The following is a 17543-nucleotide window of genomic DNA, read 5'->3' as shown; positions in this document are numbered from 1 at the left end:
TGAATCTAATTCCTAGAGCAGCAAATTATTAACGATTTAAATGAAAACTTTATTCTTTATGATAAGAATGATTTTTTTAAAACTGAATCAACGGAGAGTCAGCATTTATTATATCCTACAGGGAATGCAGGATTTGAAGTCTTATTTAATTTATAAGCACATCATGTGAAAATTTCTCCTGCAAAAGAATTATGGAGTGTCCAATGTAAAACTGTTCTCAAAAACCTTTAAAACAGAAAAATTACTCCTCAAAACTTCAAAAAGTGGTTCAGTTTCACAAGGAAAGTAAAAACCACCACAGTCTAAAATTTAAAAATTACTGAGTTCAGAATGAAATTCATCATAAATTACAAATACACTGAACATCAGTATGACATAGATCTTAAAATGAGAACAAATATGTTAATTTTAGATATCAACTATTAAATAAAATTAGTTTTAGAGTAGGAAAAAAAAAAAAAAAGGTTTATTTTCCACACCAAATAATCTTACCTGAATCATTTTGCTGTTAAAAAACTCAAGATACTGATTTCATTTTTCATCTGGTCCTGTCAACGATGCTATGACAGGCCCTGCAGGAAGCAGCAAAAGATCAATGATGGAGTGTAGCTATTACGTGTTTTCATGATCAAGTTTTGTTATGGAAAAGGATATCCGTATAGTAGTTTGAAACTCAGGGAATATTGAAAATACCTCAAAAAGTTTGTCAGTGTACATAATGTTCTTTTTTTTTTTTTTTTTTTTGTACTCTGCGGTCTTAAATGCTTATTTTTATTCAATTACCTTCTTTGTCAAAAATTTACAAATGATGGTGCAGTATATACATGAAATTTTAAGGAATCATATCTATATTGATAAGAATTGATAAGAAAACAATTATCCAGAGTGTCAAAAATGAAAAATGTTTAAAAGCGTGGAATGATTCTCTCAACTTCTAGAGATAATTATTTTAATCGTATTTCCTGTGATTACTATAATTACCAATAAATTATTAACTATTCATAATTCAATTAAAATAAAAAATAAACTTTAACAGACTTCTTATAAACAGTAACTTCAGAATCAAATAGTTACTGGCAATACTGGTAAAAATTCCTTCAAGAAAAGCATATAGGTTACAAAAAAAAAAAAAAAATTCTGTACAAACTCCAGGACTTAATTACTCTTTGGTAATTGATAGATTATATTCAATAAAGACCAAAATTTTAAAATTAGTAAAACCAATAGAAGAGTCAATACTACAAAACTCCTTCACAAGATTCCAAATGATATTTTAAATTTCAGAATCATTTTAAAATAGTATAGCAGCCTGCCAGATTTAATTTAAAGACATATTTACCTTAGGAGTTAGTTTCTATTCAAGGGCAATTAAGAAAACAGCACTGTAATAAGACCCCTACAATAAGTGGAAACACTATTAGAAGACATAAGAAACTTCTATGTTTGTCATGGAAGTATACTGAACTCAGTCTTTCAAGTAGATGAAGAAATTCAAAACAACAGAAATAAATGATAGATTAATCTTCTCAGAGTTTTTATGCTATGCCTGTCTTGTTTATTGAAACACTTTTTTTCAAAGCATTCAGCAGAGTTTGCTTGCCAAAGGTCCTAACATGCTAAAAAGATGCAACACAATCTTACAATGGGTTCTTTCTCCTATAAGAATGAATAAATGTGAAGCTAAGATAATAATAATTATAATAAATTACAATGTACCTCCACTTATTTTTGTTCACTCATGATTTGAAACTGTACTTGTGGAATAGGGAAATTTAAATACTTCTGACGTAAGATTATTTTCTATTTCTATACAACATCTCTTTTTTTGGTGGATTCTATCAGATTCATAGAAATCATTTTAGTTTCAAATGTTTCCATACAAAGAAGTTGAAAAGCCGATACCATATCTTTTGAGAACAAGATGAGGAAAATGGAAATTTCATCAACTCAAGCATCAGGAAGTACTGAAAAGTACTGCTTCATTTCTTGCATGTTGTGTTTTATACCATGACACTTCAGTCTCTGAGGGTCAGGTTAATTAAGCACCATAGCAGCTGCAGTGCAATGTGAGACACACACTGCTGCGGTTCCCACCAGTCCAGTCCAATTACCTGTAGTATTCCAACACTGGACAAGTGACAACCAACCTCTTCTCTCTAGTCACTTGCTCCCACTGGTCTACTGATAAATGTTAGAACAAACTAACCTCTTTTTGGAAAAGACTGCAAGCTGAATGCACCTGCTGCAGGCTGCAATGATGAGTCCCAGAGAGATGTTTGTCAGTCAGATCTCTGCAGATGTTGTTTAACTTTATGCTAGAGCTGTATCCAAAGATGGAAATGAGATGGCAATCAAGCACAAATCTCCCACCCTTGTCCCCCCAATTTTATTTTGAAAAGCTGCACTTGTTCATAAAAGTGCTTTAAAACAACACTACTAAACTGAAAACAACTAAGACTAAACACTATGGTAAAAAAAATAGTTTATTAGGTACTGAATTTTAGGTAACAAGTGGCGTAATTGTGTTTCAATAAGTGTTATTCATGTTATTGAAAAGCTTAAAAATTAATTCTCTTAAGCCAAAGCAAAACAAAACAAAATAACACAGCTATAAAATAGACAAGTTTTCAATGGGTGGTTTATTGCTTGCATTTTCAGTGATACCACATACTCCTAAGAGTTCCCAAGACACAGACTGTTTTTCCTCTTGTATATTATACAAAACATCTTCCATACATAAATATTGAACTGTTGCACCAATTGCATTCACTACTTTTAAACTATTCCTGAAACCTCTTGGGGAATGATATTTACAAGGCGATGTTGTTAGGTATACCGGATTTCCTTACAACGTCACATATTTAAATGAGTTATTTTTCCAAAATCCAGAAGGCTTCAAATAGCAAATACCAAAGTGACACTGTACATCATAATTCATGAAAACACCAACACTGTACATGATGTTCCACAACTTACTAAATCAATGATAGAAGATATAACATCAGAACAAGATTAAAAAGAATCAAATAAATGGAATACCTAATATTTTTAATGCTAATTCCATTTTTCTAAAAATTCTATGCTAGTAACTAAATATTTGCTTACATGAGTTAAGTATCAAAATTGTATCTTTAGGGCTCTACATTTTAACATAGATTGTGCTAAGCCAGTTAAATTCCTTCACATGTTAAGATTTCCTGTTACTTAAAATGAGAAATAAAATATTAAAAATACAGCAGATTTTCGGAGACATTAATGTCCAGGTGAAAGATTATGGTTCCTCCCCCAACTGAGAGTATAGAGAGACAAAATATAAAGTAATCCACAACAGGTAATATGACAAATATAATACCACAAGTTTAAGATATAAAGAAAAACATATTATGTATTAGCAAATCTTTGATCACACTAAAATCAAAGGTATAGCATGATGTAATGATAACTATCATATTAAACTCAATACTAGAAATTAAACTGCCTAATTTTTCCTTTTTACAACTATTTATCTACTAATTTTGCCTTAAGATATTTATCAACAAATTTCTAAGATGCTTTCCATCTAAAGTGTTTAGACTGCAACTTTTAAAAGCTGTAACTAAAGTATCCCTTTTGTACTACCAATATCATAATAGTCTTCCTTCAACAATATAAACAAAAGAAGTGACCTATTTTAAAACTTCATCAACTCATCTGATTTCGCAAAAAAATGATCATTTTTCTGCTATACAGTCCCGATCCTAAAAGTTAAATTGGCCACTGAATTCTCCCCATGTTAAAATTAAGGCAGTGTTGGGTATTTCCTTCACTAAAAGAAAAATTCACTTACGGTCTGCTTTTTCATGAGTTTTAAAATTTTAACATATAAATGGTTTGTGATTTAAAAAAAAAAAAATCACCCACGTTGGACAATGCTAAGATTATGATGTAATAAATCTAGGAATATAAGTTCAAATTTTACCTTAAGGACCATAAAAAAAAGTAAATACTTTACATCAAATGTGATCCAGTTTCATTACCATAAATATGAAAACTATAAGAAAGACACTAATATATGCTGAGATTATAGTGAAGTATTTCTGTTTGATTGATCTAATGAATATCTCTACTATCATACAATGGAATAGCAATAGGTACCTTACGAAATGTTCTAAAATCTAAGGCACACATGAAAATACACATTTTATAAACCCTTTAGTATTCCCAACCAATAACATAGTCAATAAGTTTTTGGATTATCTATGTTAACCATGCAATACTTTTAACATATAAAATCAGTCTATTCATTAACAAAAACTAAACACATCTTCAGATGCCTAATAAAAGAATAAAAGAGAACACTATCGCCATTCTGAAAATGCATTCAGTAATATATTCCCCCAAATGAGAAAGCTGTTTTTTACTACAAAGCAACAACTTTAGGGAACCCATTTATAAAAAAGATATATAAATAAATAAGCTATTTTAATCAAATAAGAAAAAAAGACATATTCACAAATGACAGGTGGTAAGTGTTCTGTAAGATTTAGATTTTTAAAAAGATAAATGAATTACGAAGCACAGCAAAAAATAAAGCATGTCTACTTGCAGATCTTTTCCTTCTGATTACAGTAATTTAAGAATGCACCTTACAATCCTGATCATACAATTTCCCCAAATTATTTTACTATGAAATGTGAAATATACAATGCAATATACAGTTCTACAAATTCTAAATCATACCAACTAATGTGCACAAAATGTTTTCTTGATTTCAACCATAAATATTAAAAATTACTCAAAAAAGCAAGGTTGCTTAAGATATTTTAAAGACACAGGTTGAGCAAAAAAAAAAAAAAAACCACAAAAAAATCTACAAATATGATAAATATGAATAGACTATATTTGCTCTAATAAAAACAATGGACATACATTTGAGTTGAAATTTGTTAAAATATCCTCAAAGTGTGGCTGTAGTCTGCATTATATATTCTACAGAAAATCTGTCTTACATACACCAGTATTTTAACTAAACCTTCTGAACACAATTACACTGTTTCAAAACTTAGGTAATTTGGGAAAATCCATTAGGTTATACAACTAAAGTACACCTTTCCACAAATACACTGTCTTACCAAATGAGAAACAGAAAAACTCTTCATGAAATAAACATTAAGCATATTCATTCTAATCCAACAGGAGTCATAAACGCATACATGAAACACAAAAATGGGCTTCCCAATTAATCACTGCATAATCCTACAAGAAAGTCCTTATAACTCGGTGATATAAATCACGTTTTTCTAATTTACTTCGTCTGAGATGAGCAGGTAGTTATCCCTTAAATATATCTGAGTTTGAGAACTTGAAAGTAGCTCAGAGGCTGTTATGTTGAGGAAAACCAGGACCTTGGATAATTCCATAGCCTTGTGGTCAAGTGTAAACAGAAAGACCATTAAAATTGAAGTCTATCAGAAGAAGAGAGATGTATCTGTCTGAACAGGTAATAACCTAGTTAATATCATATTTAAATAAAAATTGTTCAGAATTAATACAGCTTCTTATTAATTACAGGCTTTATTTTATCCTTAAAATTGATTCCAGTGTGTACTTGGTTTCCACCTGTTACAGGCAGAGGATAAGCCTTCTTTTATCCAGACATTTCAAATCACATTTGATCAGGTTACGTCACTACACACACAAAATTTTGTTCAACGCGTTCCAGCTTTCCATTTTTTCCAACGGATATTCTTGCTCTATATGAATAACATGCCTCAGAACTATAAATAAGCAATTTCAATGTAATAAAAAATATGCATAACTAAGTGGACTAAAAACAAAAGATCTAATTCTTGGTGCACCCTTTCCAACCCACTGAAAATAAACTATATTCAAATGAAAAGGCATTTAATTTACTATTTGGAATATCCTTGATAAACACCAATTTTCTGTAACATCCCTGCACATCTGATACCACCTCATGTTTAATGCAGAAAAGCTATTTCATTTTCATCTATTGACAGTGAATTTAATTTACCATTGCAGCTCTTTTCCTAGAACTATCACGTTATTAATTCTGCAATCAAGCTCTTCTGAGTGCTTTTATTTGTACTACGGTTTTCACAATTCCACATTGATTTTTTTCATCATAATATATCTTTTAAACATACAAACGTGAATACGTTAGTAAACTTTCTTAACGCATACGGAAAGTTTCAGAGACAAGGAAAGCCATCTACAAAACTACACTCACAGGATCAAACTTTCAAAGGACAGCATATCTAATAAATTACATTTCAGTGTAATATTTGTAATGTTTACCAAATATACTACATTAATTTATATAACTAAATGATATTTTCAACCATCCTAAACCTTATCTAGCACAATGGTCCATTTTATACCACCAATCAATTGGCTCTTGAAAAAGAAACCCTCTGTTAAAGAACCCTTACTGAAATTAGATCATTGAAAGGAAATAAGCTTTTTTTTCCCAACAGGAAAAAAAAAAAAAAGCGGTATCAGTTCCCTCAGCATTGAATAAATATTTTTTTATGGCCAATAAAGACAAAATAACCAAAAAAAAAAAAAAAAAAAAAAAGGCAGAAGCTACACCTGGGTAAAAGCAAATCAGTTCATGTTTTTTTACCTAAGAGAATACTATTCAATTATGCAGATTTTCCAGTTAAAGTCCATATACTGAGTACCAAAACGATAAAAAAAAAGAAAAAGAACAAACACGCAAAACTATGTAACACTTGAAATAAAAAGCACACACTGGAAAGTACAAAAAAAAAAAAAAAAAATTATACCACCTAGGAAACTTGCCATATTCCAGTAGGTTACAGTACCACACAACTGTTAACATAATTTAACCCAATACAGCTCTTCATAACACAAATTCTTAAGTATTATTTTACTTCTTACATAATAATATATTTCCTTGTCACAATTACATTAAAAACGCAGTATTTTAAAAATCTGAAGAGGCAGCACTCGTCCTCTTTACTTCACTCCAGGGCCAACAAACAAAGCAGTGAAGCAGAAAGAGGTACATAATGGATTTAGAAGTAAATGGTCCATTCTTTAAGAAGCCTTCCTACCCCCACTTCTGAATTCACTCTAGACTAATTGTCATTACAATGATGTCTGAAAACTTCAAAAGAACCCTATTTCCTGATGCCAGCTGTCCACGTTTCTATCTTTAAATTTTAGAGTTTTTTTTTTCCTAATTAGAAAAAAGTATTAGAAGTAGTATTTAGAAATACCCAAAAGATGGACCTCGTAATTGTTCTTAAATCAGACACAATATATCCATTGAAACAAAACATTAACACCAACAGTAGAAATGTACTTTAGGATTTTCCACAAATACAACATATAAATAAAGTCTATACTCTTAAGAATTTATCTGAATACAGCATACAACACAGGTAGATGTTCTCTTTCTTTCCGTGGGGATTTATCAAACAATCTCTTCATCATTGCACCTACCTGGGTAAAAATCTTTGGACTTAGACAGCTTGATGGTGGCTCCAGTTTCTTTTTGCAACTGAACAATTGTCTGTCCTCCCTTCCCAATTATAGATCCAGCAGCATAACTAGGTATGAGAACCTTTAGAAAATACTGGCCGTCTTCTGAAAAATGCAAAGAAATATACTTGGTTAACATGATAATTTTAAACTTTGTATCCCCTCTCCACCCTCAAGAGGGAAAAACAGCAATTAAAACATAGGGCACACAGCTGCAGGAAATACGGGGTTAAATTTTTTCAAAGAACAAAAGTAAGCCAATTGCAATGAAAAATAAATAAGTACTAGATGTTTCCCATTTTGTAGGATTTCTACTTTCAAACTTAGAATTAAAAACTAAACATGTTCTATCATTTTGCAGCACTGTAGAAACTGATGACTAAATTCCAGTTGTTATTCCAAACATGGAAGTCTTCCAATTCTATCTGTGGTTACTATGGTAAAATGAAATGAACTGACCCTTTAACAAAACTTCAGAGATTTATATGATGACAAATCTTCACTTAACACACTGCGATATAATAAACAAGTAAGAGGGCTGTAAACAGTGAATGAGCTATGTATATCGGTTTGACACTAGCAAACACCTAAGGACTACAATTAGCCATCGCCTATATTCTACTCAAAGTATGCAAAACAAACATTTCTCCTACCAAATAGTCCACCCAAACTGTAGGGTGTATTCCAAGCCTGCAATAACTGCCAGGAAATAACTCAAAGTGATGTGAACTGGCAAATCTAACTAATCCTGGGGTATTTCTTTAGCACTTCTTAGTCTACCATGATCTCGTTTAAGCTCATTAATTAAAGGACCTTAAGAAGAATTCTGCCAATACTAAAAAGCTTAGGAGTCATTTATATCAAATACACTTGGAAGTGACCCGACAGATTATGTTAGTCCTCCAAAACAGCCACGATTTTTTAAAGCGGAGGGAGTGGATGACCCAAGAAAAGAGTGAAATGAGATGCTCTCGAAAATAAAGCCAACTCCATAAACTTTAATTTCCGACAAACTGATCGAGTCTTAAATAGGAAGCAGCCCGGTAAATCCAGCTTCCTCGTGTGAATAAACGTCCCCGGTTTTCGCGGGTGTGCCGCTCGCAAGACCCCCGTCCGTCTCTAACGTGCATGCTGTAGATGAATTCACCTCTGCCTCGATGCATTGGGTGCATTGTTAAGATGACTCCAGCGCAAATGAAGAAGCGATACCGGTCCCGTTATAACTCATCTTCCCAGGAAGCGCAGGATGTTAAACTAACAAGCCACAGCACCAGACACCCCCACCCTCGTATGCACACCTCTGAAGGCAAATCAATGAGACATTTGCAACGACAATCTAAGTGCGGTAAGAGCATGCACTCAGCAAGGTTTTGCATACTACTTGTGGCCCAAAGCAAGGGGGATGGAGAGAGGAAAACTCTCCGGTGCCCCAGTCATTCGCTATCCGCTACCCAAGTGCCATTTATTTATTTATTTTATCCGACTGTTAAATGCAGCGCGCATCTTCGGGCGGCCATCACCTCACTCGGGGGTCATCCTCCTCCTCCTTCGCGGACCCCCTGGCCCAGGTCTAGGATATTTAAATGGTCAGTCTTTAGACCGATTAAAAGCAAAGATAGGTCTATTCCGAAAACCCGGTCGCCATTTTGATGAATGATAAACAGAGCAATGGAAATGCGTCCGGGACGGCGAGGTGCGGGGCAGGTGCAGGGGAGGGGGCGCGGGGCAGGGGCGCGGGAGCCGCCGGCTTCGGGCTGGAGGTGTCCGGGCCGCGGGCGGGAGGGAGGCCGGCGGGAGGGAGGGAGGCAGGGGCGGGCGGCGGGGGATGGGGCCAGCGGGGAGGTGGAAGCGATACCCACCGCCCGTATTGGTCCTCTTGGTGCTGCCGGCTTCAGGGGGGGCTTCCAGCGGCCTTTTCCGCGAGTCCGGCGGGTCCAGGTCTATGGGAACCCCAGTGTGGGTCCCGTTCTGCTGGATGGGAGCTGCCGCCATCATGTTTGCAGTTCCTGCCGCTGCTACGGGGAGAAGGTTCTCCCTTTTGTTTTGGCTTTTTTTTTTCTTTTTTTTTGCGTTTGGGGTTTCTTAAGGTTTTTTTGTTTTTTTTTTTTGTTTTGTTTTTTTTAATCGGATCAATAGAAATCTCTTTAGGAAAAAAAAAAGCGGTGTTGCTGGTTTGTTCTCACTGGGGAGGGGGCAGGGCTGAGGAGCAGCTGCAGTGCAGTGTCAGAAAGGAGACAGGGGAATGGAGGGGGTGTGAGAGACGGAGGGTGAAAGAAGGAGAAGAAAGGAGAGAGGGGGAGAGAGTGAAGGGAGAGGGGCGCGTGAATGAGCGGGAGGAGGGGAGCGGGGAGGACGGGCAGAGGGAGTGGGAGAGCGCGAGGGCTGGCGGGGCGCGGGAGAAGCCGAGGAGGAGGGGAGAGTGAGGGAAAGAGTGAATGAGCAGGAGGAGGGGAAGGAGGTGGCTGCGGAGAGGCGAGGAGAGGCGAGGCGAGGCGAGGAGCGGGCGGCGGAGGAGGGCAGGAGCCGGGAAGGAGCGCGGCGGTCCCCGCGCCGCGCTAGCGCTGCGCTCGCTCCCGCTGCTGGTGCTGCCGCCGCCGCCGCTGCCGGAGCGGTTCTGCCGTTGCCGGGGCTGCTCGGCGATGCTGCTGCTGCCGCCCGGTCTCGCTCATTATTTCTCCCGCTTGTCGGGGGGGCTGGCGGGGAGGGAGGGGGATGGCTGCGAGGGGAGGGTAGAGAGGGGCTGAGTTCGTAGACTCCCACACACTTCGCGCTCGGGTCCCTGCCTCTCAGCAGCGCCGCCGCCGCCGCCGCCGCCTCCCAGCGCCGGTGCCTCAGCCTGCGGGGGCGGAGGGGGCCGCGCCGGAGGCGGGGGAGGGGGTGTGCGCGCGTGCGTGTGCCTGTGCGTGTGCGTGTGCGTGTGCGTGTGTGCGCGCGGGCCGAGCGCGGGCCGAGCGCGGGCCCCGGGGGCGCGCGCCGGCGACGGGGGCGGGGCCGGGGCCCGGGGCGCTCCTGTGGGAAAGGGGGGGGTGAAAGGTCGCCGGGCCGCGGCAACGCGGCTCAGGCAAACGTCAGCGGCTCGTCGCAGAGACCGAGGGGTCCAAGAAACACGCTAGGCTAGAAGGCGGGAAGCGGAGATTACTGACAGCCGTGCTAGCCAATAGGATGGGAGTGTAAGGGACGCTCTTCAGGCCCCTTCCCAATCAGGACCCTCGGGTAGGAGAGGGATGAAGGGGCGGGGAGGGCGCTCCGGCTGGCGGGGGCCGGGCCGGGCCGGGCCGGGCCGGGGCCGCGACCGCGACGCTTGGGGTCCGTCCGAGAAGGGCGTTCGAGTGCGACAGCGTCCAGGCTGAGGGAAGGAGCCTAACTTTGGGCTCCCGGGACTCCTAGCTAGCTGGGGACGCGAGTCCTTCAGAGTGAGGCAGAAGACAGCGTGTCAACTCCCCGGCGGTTTCGCACCGGTGACGGGTGGGTCTCGTCCAAGGAGCGCTCATTAGAGGCGCTGTGTAACCTCGCTGGGGAGCTTAGAGCCCCTCGCCGCCCTTAATCCTTTCGGGCCGAGCCGGGTCATCGATAAGCAAAGCTACGTGCACGGGTCTTCCCTCACGAGGCGCCTAAAGACCGGCAACAGCTGAGTGGGCACAAAACTTAATTACTGAAGTCTGAATACAAACTCCTTGCGATGTGCACAGCTTACGACGACACAGATCTCGGGTAGACAGGGAATCTGAGCCTCAAGTGTACAAAGCTACAGGAAAAAACAAAAAAATACAAAATTACATACCTACAGTAGACTCTGCAAGTCAGGAGAGACTCAGTTTACGGATCAGTAAACTGATGCACGCGAGCATTGGGCTCAAGGTCATCTGTCAGATTACTCGCCTAATTAATCAGTGTGCTAGGAATCAGGTAGGGATAATCGGGAAAACAAGGGCTTTGGAGCCCAAAATCTTGGTTTCAGGGCCTTGCAGTCAGGTTCTGAAAGTGTCTTGGGCAAATCCTCTGACATGTTGGCTGTTTATTGAGTGCTTACCATGTGCCAGGCCATCCACTTTACATGCGATGCTCTTTATGGCAGTACATCATAGAGTTATTTCTGGCCCTCTTTTATGAGGCAGTTTAGGTTTAGAAATATTAATAATTCAAAGTCACATAGGTATAAATATTGTCGCAATAATTCAAACTCAGGTCTTCCTGAGTCCGGAGTCTGTCCTCTTGAATATTGCAGTACTCTAGAGCTTGGGTTCCTTCGCGCTTAAAAACGGGGGCTGCGACCCTGCTTTCCACAGGTCTTAAACGAGTCAAATGAGATAATGTAAGATGTGAAGTGTGTTGTAACATGGGAAAAGGTATAAACATACTCGCTAGATTCCCAGAACAAAGATGCTCCTTCCTCGTACTTTTCACTATAGCCCTTCAGCCTGAATGATGGCTTCAGTAAAAGCTAGCATAATAAAGAACCTCACTGTAATTCTATATTCTGACCAAGAATACCTGCGTATCTGAGGCAATAACCAAAGAGAGTAGAATAAAATTTAATTCCTGACAGAGAAGGGAGTGGAAAAGAATACTAACCCTCCTCATAGCATCCCTTTATTGCAAGGAACATGTAGGCGGCATTGGGATTTCTGGTGCTTTTTAAGTGATGAAAGATAGATTATAGCCCACTGAATAAGGGAAGAGATAACAGTTTGGGAATAAAAGTTCATCTGGAATTATGAAAAACACTTTGCCTCCAGTCAGAGAAGAAGATGTGCTGAGACTTCAAAGAAAGGGAAAGCAGGTAAGTTAGTACATATTGGTAAAGGTCTGTGAGCCTTTAAAAAGTCCAGGATTTTTATCTGATATATGATGTAATAGGAAACCATGATATGGCCTTCATGACCAAAATAAAGAGGATTTATACACAGAATTGGATTTAAAAAAAAAAAAAGCCACAAGGGAGCTGTGATGAAAGAAAATCAGGGTTTGGAATAAGTATGTGGTAGTCAAGATAGAAAAAGCTGATGCCAGACATTGTGTAATCAAAGTGTTCTGTGAAGTGTACCAAAAATATGCGAGGATGTTTTCAAATGAAAAATTAGAAAAAGGCTGGGATTTGTTACAAGATTGTTTTAAAACAGTGAAAGACAGGGGACAAAGATAATTCAAAAATGAAGATAGTTCAAAGCTATATTGTATTAAAGCTTGGACATAGTATTCAGCATAATGTAGTTTTGAATTGGGGAAAGACTGAGAACTGGAAACTGATGTTAACAAATTTCTGAAAATAAAATATTTCTAAATATTTTATTTTAGAAAATATCTGTCATTGCCACATATAAGTTAAATTGAAAATGAACTTTTTAAGTTAAATTAGCTTCCTGAGAGTCATGACACTGTATTCTTATGATATTTATTTGACCCTTCTCTTATTTCCTTCTTTAGACTTAATATTTAAATGCTACCCACCATTCCATGGGGCCTAGAAGCAGAAGGTATGATTTTAAATGTGGATAGCATGCTTACCAATAGTTTATTTAACTCTGATATGCCAGGGATTGCAGAGACTATCCTAAGACCTGGTTGGACATCTAAGGGTCAGTTAGCTTATGATCTGATTTGGTCAATGAAGGTTATCAGAGAATACATTCTATTCTCCATTCTCTATTATGTTTTATTGTTTGTTTTTTTTTTTAAAAAAAAAACATACTTCTCCATTTCACACAGTGTATACCTCTGCCATTCTGATTAAATAGACACAAACATTTTCTCTCTTATTATGTATTTTTAACAGCTAATAAAACTGGAAAAGAAATTTTAAAAGCAGCTCCCAGTTTATATAGTATGCTATACCTCTTATGCTGCAAATAAACTGAATGAATTTTTTTAAAAAATATAATAGAAATATTTGACCTTTTAATTCTCTGAAAAGAAATATTTTATTTTTTAATTAACCAAGCAATTGGCACTGCAAATTTAATAATATTTTCTAACACCATACAAGAGAATGTGTTCTTTTCCTTGCTTAATTGATGAAAACATAAGCAACTCTGATGGAAAATGATATTAATCTGAAGAACAAAATCCTTGGTCTTTATTAGCTTTCAGAAGGGGTTCTTTTTCTTTTCTAAGTTTTAGAGTAAAATGGACATAAGATAATCTATTTTCAATAATAATGCTTGGATTTTTAGAGAAAACACAGATGGTCAATGTCCACAAATATTCCTAAGCCCATTTGCCTGCTTCCCCCCGTCTTTCTTACAGTGAGTCCTATTAACTATAGAACTTAATGCTGTCTCTACTTGAGTGTCTCTTCAGCCTATGCTTTGGGAAACTTTTCGGAGTTTGTGTTCTACCAAAATCAGATCCTGAGTTAAGTATTCAAGCGCCAATAGTGTATTTTAGAAAGTGATTTCAGGAAACAGTAAGGATTTGGGTAAATGAGACAGGGAATGGAAGGAAGGCAAGGAAGGGTGAATTACCAAGCGCGTTACACTGTGAGCAAACAGAGCTTAATCTTACTGGGATTCCTGGGAAACCATTTAAAACAGTAGCTTCAGAACTAGCCCACTCAAGGTGTGAGAAAACTGAGGTATGTATATATGCACCAACTCTCTTCAGTCATTGATGGAAGTCTTTTCCTAGGGTGCATTAATTTAATGCATGCTGGCTAGTCTTCCAATTGCCAGAGCTGCATCCTTTTCTGACAACTTTCCCTGGCCGCTGGAGTCTATTCTGCCCTTATACAGGCTGGAAATGGCTAGGGAATCAATACTGTGCTATGGACACATCCCCCACCATTGTGGAAAATCAGGCAGGCCACTTGTGCCCTGGGAGGGTAAGGAAATATGGGTGGGGCACTAACAGTTTGTTACAAATATCAACATAAGTGTATGAAAAAGGAAAACAAGAAGACAATCTGTTACTGCAAAGTGTTGTTGGAAGGCCAAATAAATATGAAGAATTTGGAAAGCTGGAAATACTAAAAAAATTAAGATTTTGTAAGTTACACAATCCAAGTATTGTAACCATTGGTTGTAAGAAGACTGAATATTTTTTTTGTTTTAAAAAAAACACATTTTTAATTTTTTAAGATATAGACAGGAAGAATCAATGTACATACTCTATTTTTTCATCTAATGCAGCACAAAGAAAATAGGAGCAAATATATACCAGAAGAGTTTATCACCCAAACCCACCTCTTGAGTTTGTATAACAAATTCTACAATAGACATATTGATTAGAAATACTTTTCTAAGATTGCGCTTCTTAGAAAATTTATTAAACTGTATCTTCTCAAAAATTCAAAGTTTTTATGTTTATGTATTTAATCACATAAATTCATTGTTGGCGAATATGTTTATGAAACAGTCTATGAAAGCTCACCCTAATTTATATGGAAACATAAGTGTGTTATTAGCATTATTCCAAAACATCCCCAAGCCTTAATATTCATCCCAATACATAAAGAGATATGTTAATATTAGAAAGAATCCTAAATTTGTTGGCACGGAGCATATTTCCTTGATTTGTAACAGATCAATAATGTGGCATTTTTCTAAATATTATGAAATACATCTTTTCACACTTACCTTAAAGACAATAAATCTGAACTAATACTTTATACAGTGCAACAAAAATGATTATGTAAATAGTAAACCTTAGGAGAAGCTGCATGAGGGGTATTGGGGAATTTTTATCTTTGAAACTCTTCTGTAAGTCTAAATTATTTTTTTTAAAAAGTTGAAAATAAAAAGAACCTTAAACTGATAATCTGGTTCGGACTCTTACCTACTCAGCTTTGCGATCTTAGGTCTTGGAATAACTCATTTACCTGCTCTGGATTTCATTTTCTTAGTCTATAAAATGGGAGAGTAGGTAGATACTCTGTACATCTCTAAAAACAAATTTCTATCGCAGTATGTTTATGACCATAGAATCTTACAAAGAAAATTGTCAATATCAAAATGCATTAACATGTATTTGCAAATCTGTTAATGATACACATTTTGAAGGTATATGTACTTTAGGCACAATGGAAAATGATATACCAAGGAAAACAATTTTGATACTGTAAAGAATATATTTGATATATTTATTCTCTGTTACATTTTTAAAGCAATCACTCATTGAAATCTATAGTTTAAAATATTTTATTGGGATGACAATTCAAAACGTGACAGTTCCATCTTTCAAACTATTTGGATATGAAAGATTGCTGGAGTAAAAACAAATGATAAAGATGATAAAATGAAGAGAGAGAAAAGTTAAGAAAAAAGAACTTCAAAAGTAGATTAAAGAAGTTGTAATTAACTAGTATTCATATGTAATGTCTACTAAGTTGAAATCACTTATTTCTTGCATCCATAAAATACCTTCCTCTACACATACTTTATTCTGATAATGCCTAGAGTGATCCTGAGTTTCCGTTTGTTCTGGTCCTGGCTTAGGCCATCAATACCTTCAAAATTGTCCTAATTTGATAGTAAATTATATAGTCACCCTAATACACTCAAGAGTTTTGACTTTTTGTCTGCTAATTATAAACCTAAAATATTTTTTATTCATCAGATTCTTTTATATGGCAATTTCTCCATGAGTAATAGTAGAAATGTTTATTATTGTTTACTCTTATATTACATTGTGGTGTAATAAATTAGTATGTCTCCACATCCTCTAGGCTTCATGATGTTTTATTCCCTATCTATACTTTTTTTAGTTTCAACTAAGCTAGAGATCAAGAACAGAGGTAGAGAGTAGGAGGATAGAACTTCAAAATTTATTTTTTCACATTTGAATGTGGAAACAATCATTTTGATAGATTCTTTATCAGGAAGTACTATAGCAAGATGATGTGAATTGAAGAAATAGACATTATAAATATAATGAAATATATCTTCAAATGATAAACCATTAGACCCACAAACAGCATCAGGGAATTGCATACATTATGGATTATTCAGATTTCCTGAGTGTTTACTTCCTGCTGTTCAAATAAGCCTTAGTCCTTCTTGAATTCTAGACAAGGTTTTTACAACTCTAGTCAAGACTACTTTCTAATGTAGTCTGCTATTTCCACTGCTTATTACACGTCAGATAATAGGAAGTTCCATTTTTCTTATAATAATGTTACATGTGTTTATAAGTACAAGAAGAAATTGGTATCCTTGTATATTAAAAAAAAAAAAACTACATTACCATACTCTACCTTGCTGGATTCTGCCTCGCTATTTAATCCTTTGGTTTCACTGTGTAAGCATTTCCGTGGTAGGTCAGAAGTGTCTAATTGACTTGATGTAATTCTAAATTATTTTATCCATGTTTCATTTCATATAATTGAGAATGTGTAGGGCTTACTTATTAAAACCTGCATTTTACATATGGATGTTAAATGTCTGTTGTGCAGAAAGAAGAGGTGCAGGGTGTGTGTGTGTGTGTGTGTGTGTGTGTGTGTATGTGTGTGTGTGTTGTAAAGAGACTGGGTATAGCAGATCTACCTAATGTCTGAAGGGGGGGCTAGAAAATTTAGTAAATGCATAATTTGCTTTACTTAACTTTTTCCTCTCAGAGTCAAATATTTGTAGGCTTTAAGAAAAATTATTTTTTCATTCTTATAATGGAAATTCTTATTCAAAAGGAGATAATATAGCATAATGGATCCCATGTACTGTATACCTATACAATACTATAAACTTCTGATCAATCTTGTTTCATTTAACCTCTTTCTCAGGCTAATTTTTAAAAGTATTTATTCATGAAAGTCACAGAAAGAGAGGCAGAGACATAGGCAGAGGGAGAAGCAGGCTTCCCATGGGGAGCCTGATGTGGGACTCAATCCCAGGACCCCGGGATCATGACCTGAGCCATAGACAGACCACTGAGCCACTCAACCACTGAACCACCCAGGTGCCCCTCTCAGGCTAATTTTGAAGCAAATTCTATCATTAGATTTTTATTCTGAAAAAAATATAGCCTTAAAATAATCCAAAATACCATTATTATATTGAAAATAATTGACAAAAACTCATTATTATCAGATATCCAGTCTGTTTAAA

At 36.9% G+C, this 17543-nt stretch overlaps 1 protein-coding gene and 1 long non-coding RNA gene across 5 annotated transcripts in view; one reads left to right on the top strand and one right to left on the bottom strand.

Moving 5' to 3' along the window:
- Positions 1-9859, bottom strand: part of NOVA1 (NOVA alternative splicing regulator 1) — a 148531-nt gene extending 138672 nt beyond the window's left edge. Inside the window, exons 1-2 of one of the 2 annotated variants that reach the window (XM_041759138.1) lie at positions 9369-9859; positions 7471-7614 (exon numbers count right to left, since the gene is read on the bottom strand). In XM_041759138.1, coding sequence (XP_041615072.1) covers positions 7471-7614; positions 9369-9504 — 280 coding nt within the window. In that variant the 5' untranslated portion in view covers positions 9505-9859. Of the gene's footprint in view, positions 1-7470; positions 7615-9368 lie in introns of those variants that run through there. The other variant, XM_041759139.1, reaches the window with a different exon arrangement.
- An 886-nt stretch (positions 9860-10745) lies between these two features.
- LOC121493355 overlaps positions 10746-17543 on the top strand; it is a 263542-nt gene continuing 256744 nt past the window's right edge. For all 3 annotated transcript variants that reach the window (XR_005988461.1, XR_005988460.1, XR_005988459.1), the window contains exons 1-2: positions 10746-12289; positions 12934-12983. This is a non-coding gene — a long non-coding RNA (uncharacterized LOC121493355). The remainder of the gene's footprint in view (positions 12290-12933; positions 12984-17543) is intronic.

Source organism: Vulpes lagopus, chromosome 6 (assembly GCF_018345385.1).
Source record: "Vulpes lagopus strain Blue_001 chromosome 6, ASM1834538v1, whole genome shotgun sequence".
Classification (NCBI taxonomy): Eukaryota; Metazoa; Chordata; class Mammalia; order Carnivora; family Canidae; genus Vulpes; species Vulpes lagopus.
Note: the sequence above shows the minus strand (reverse complement) of the source record. Positions and strands in the feature narration are given on the sequence as shown.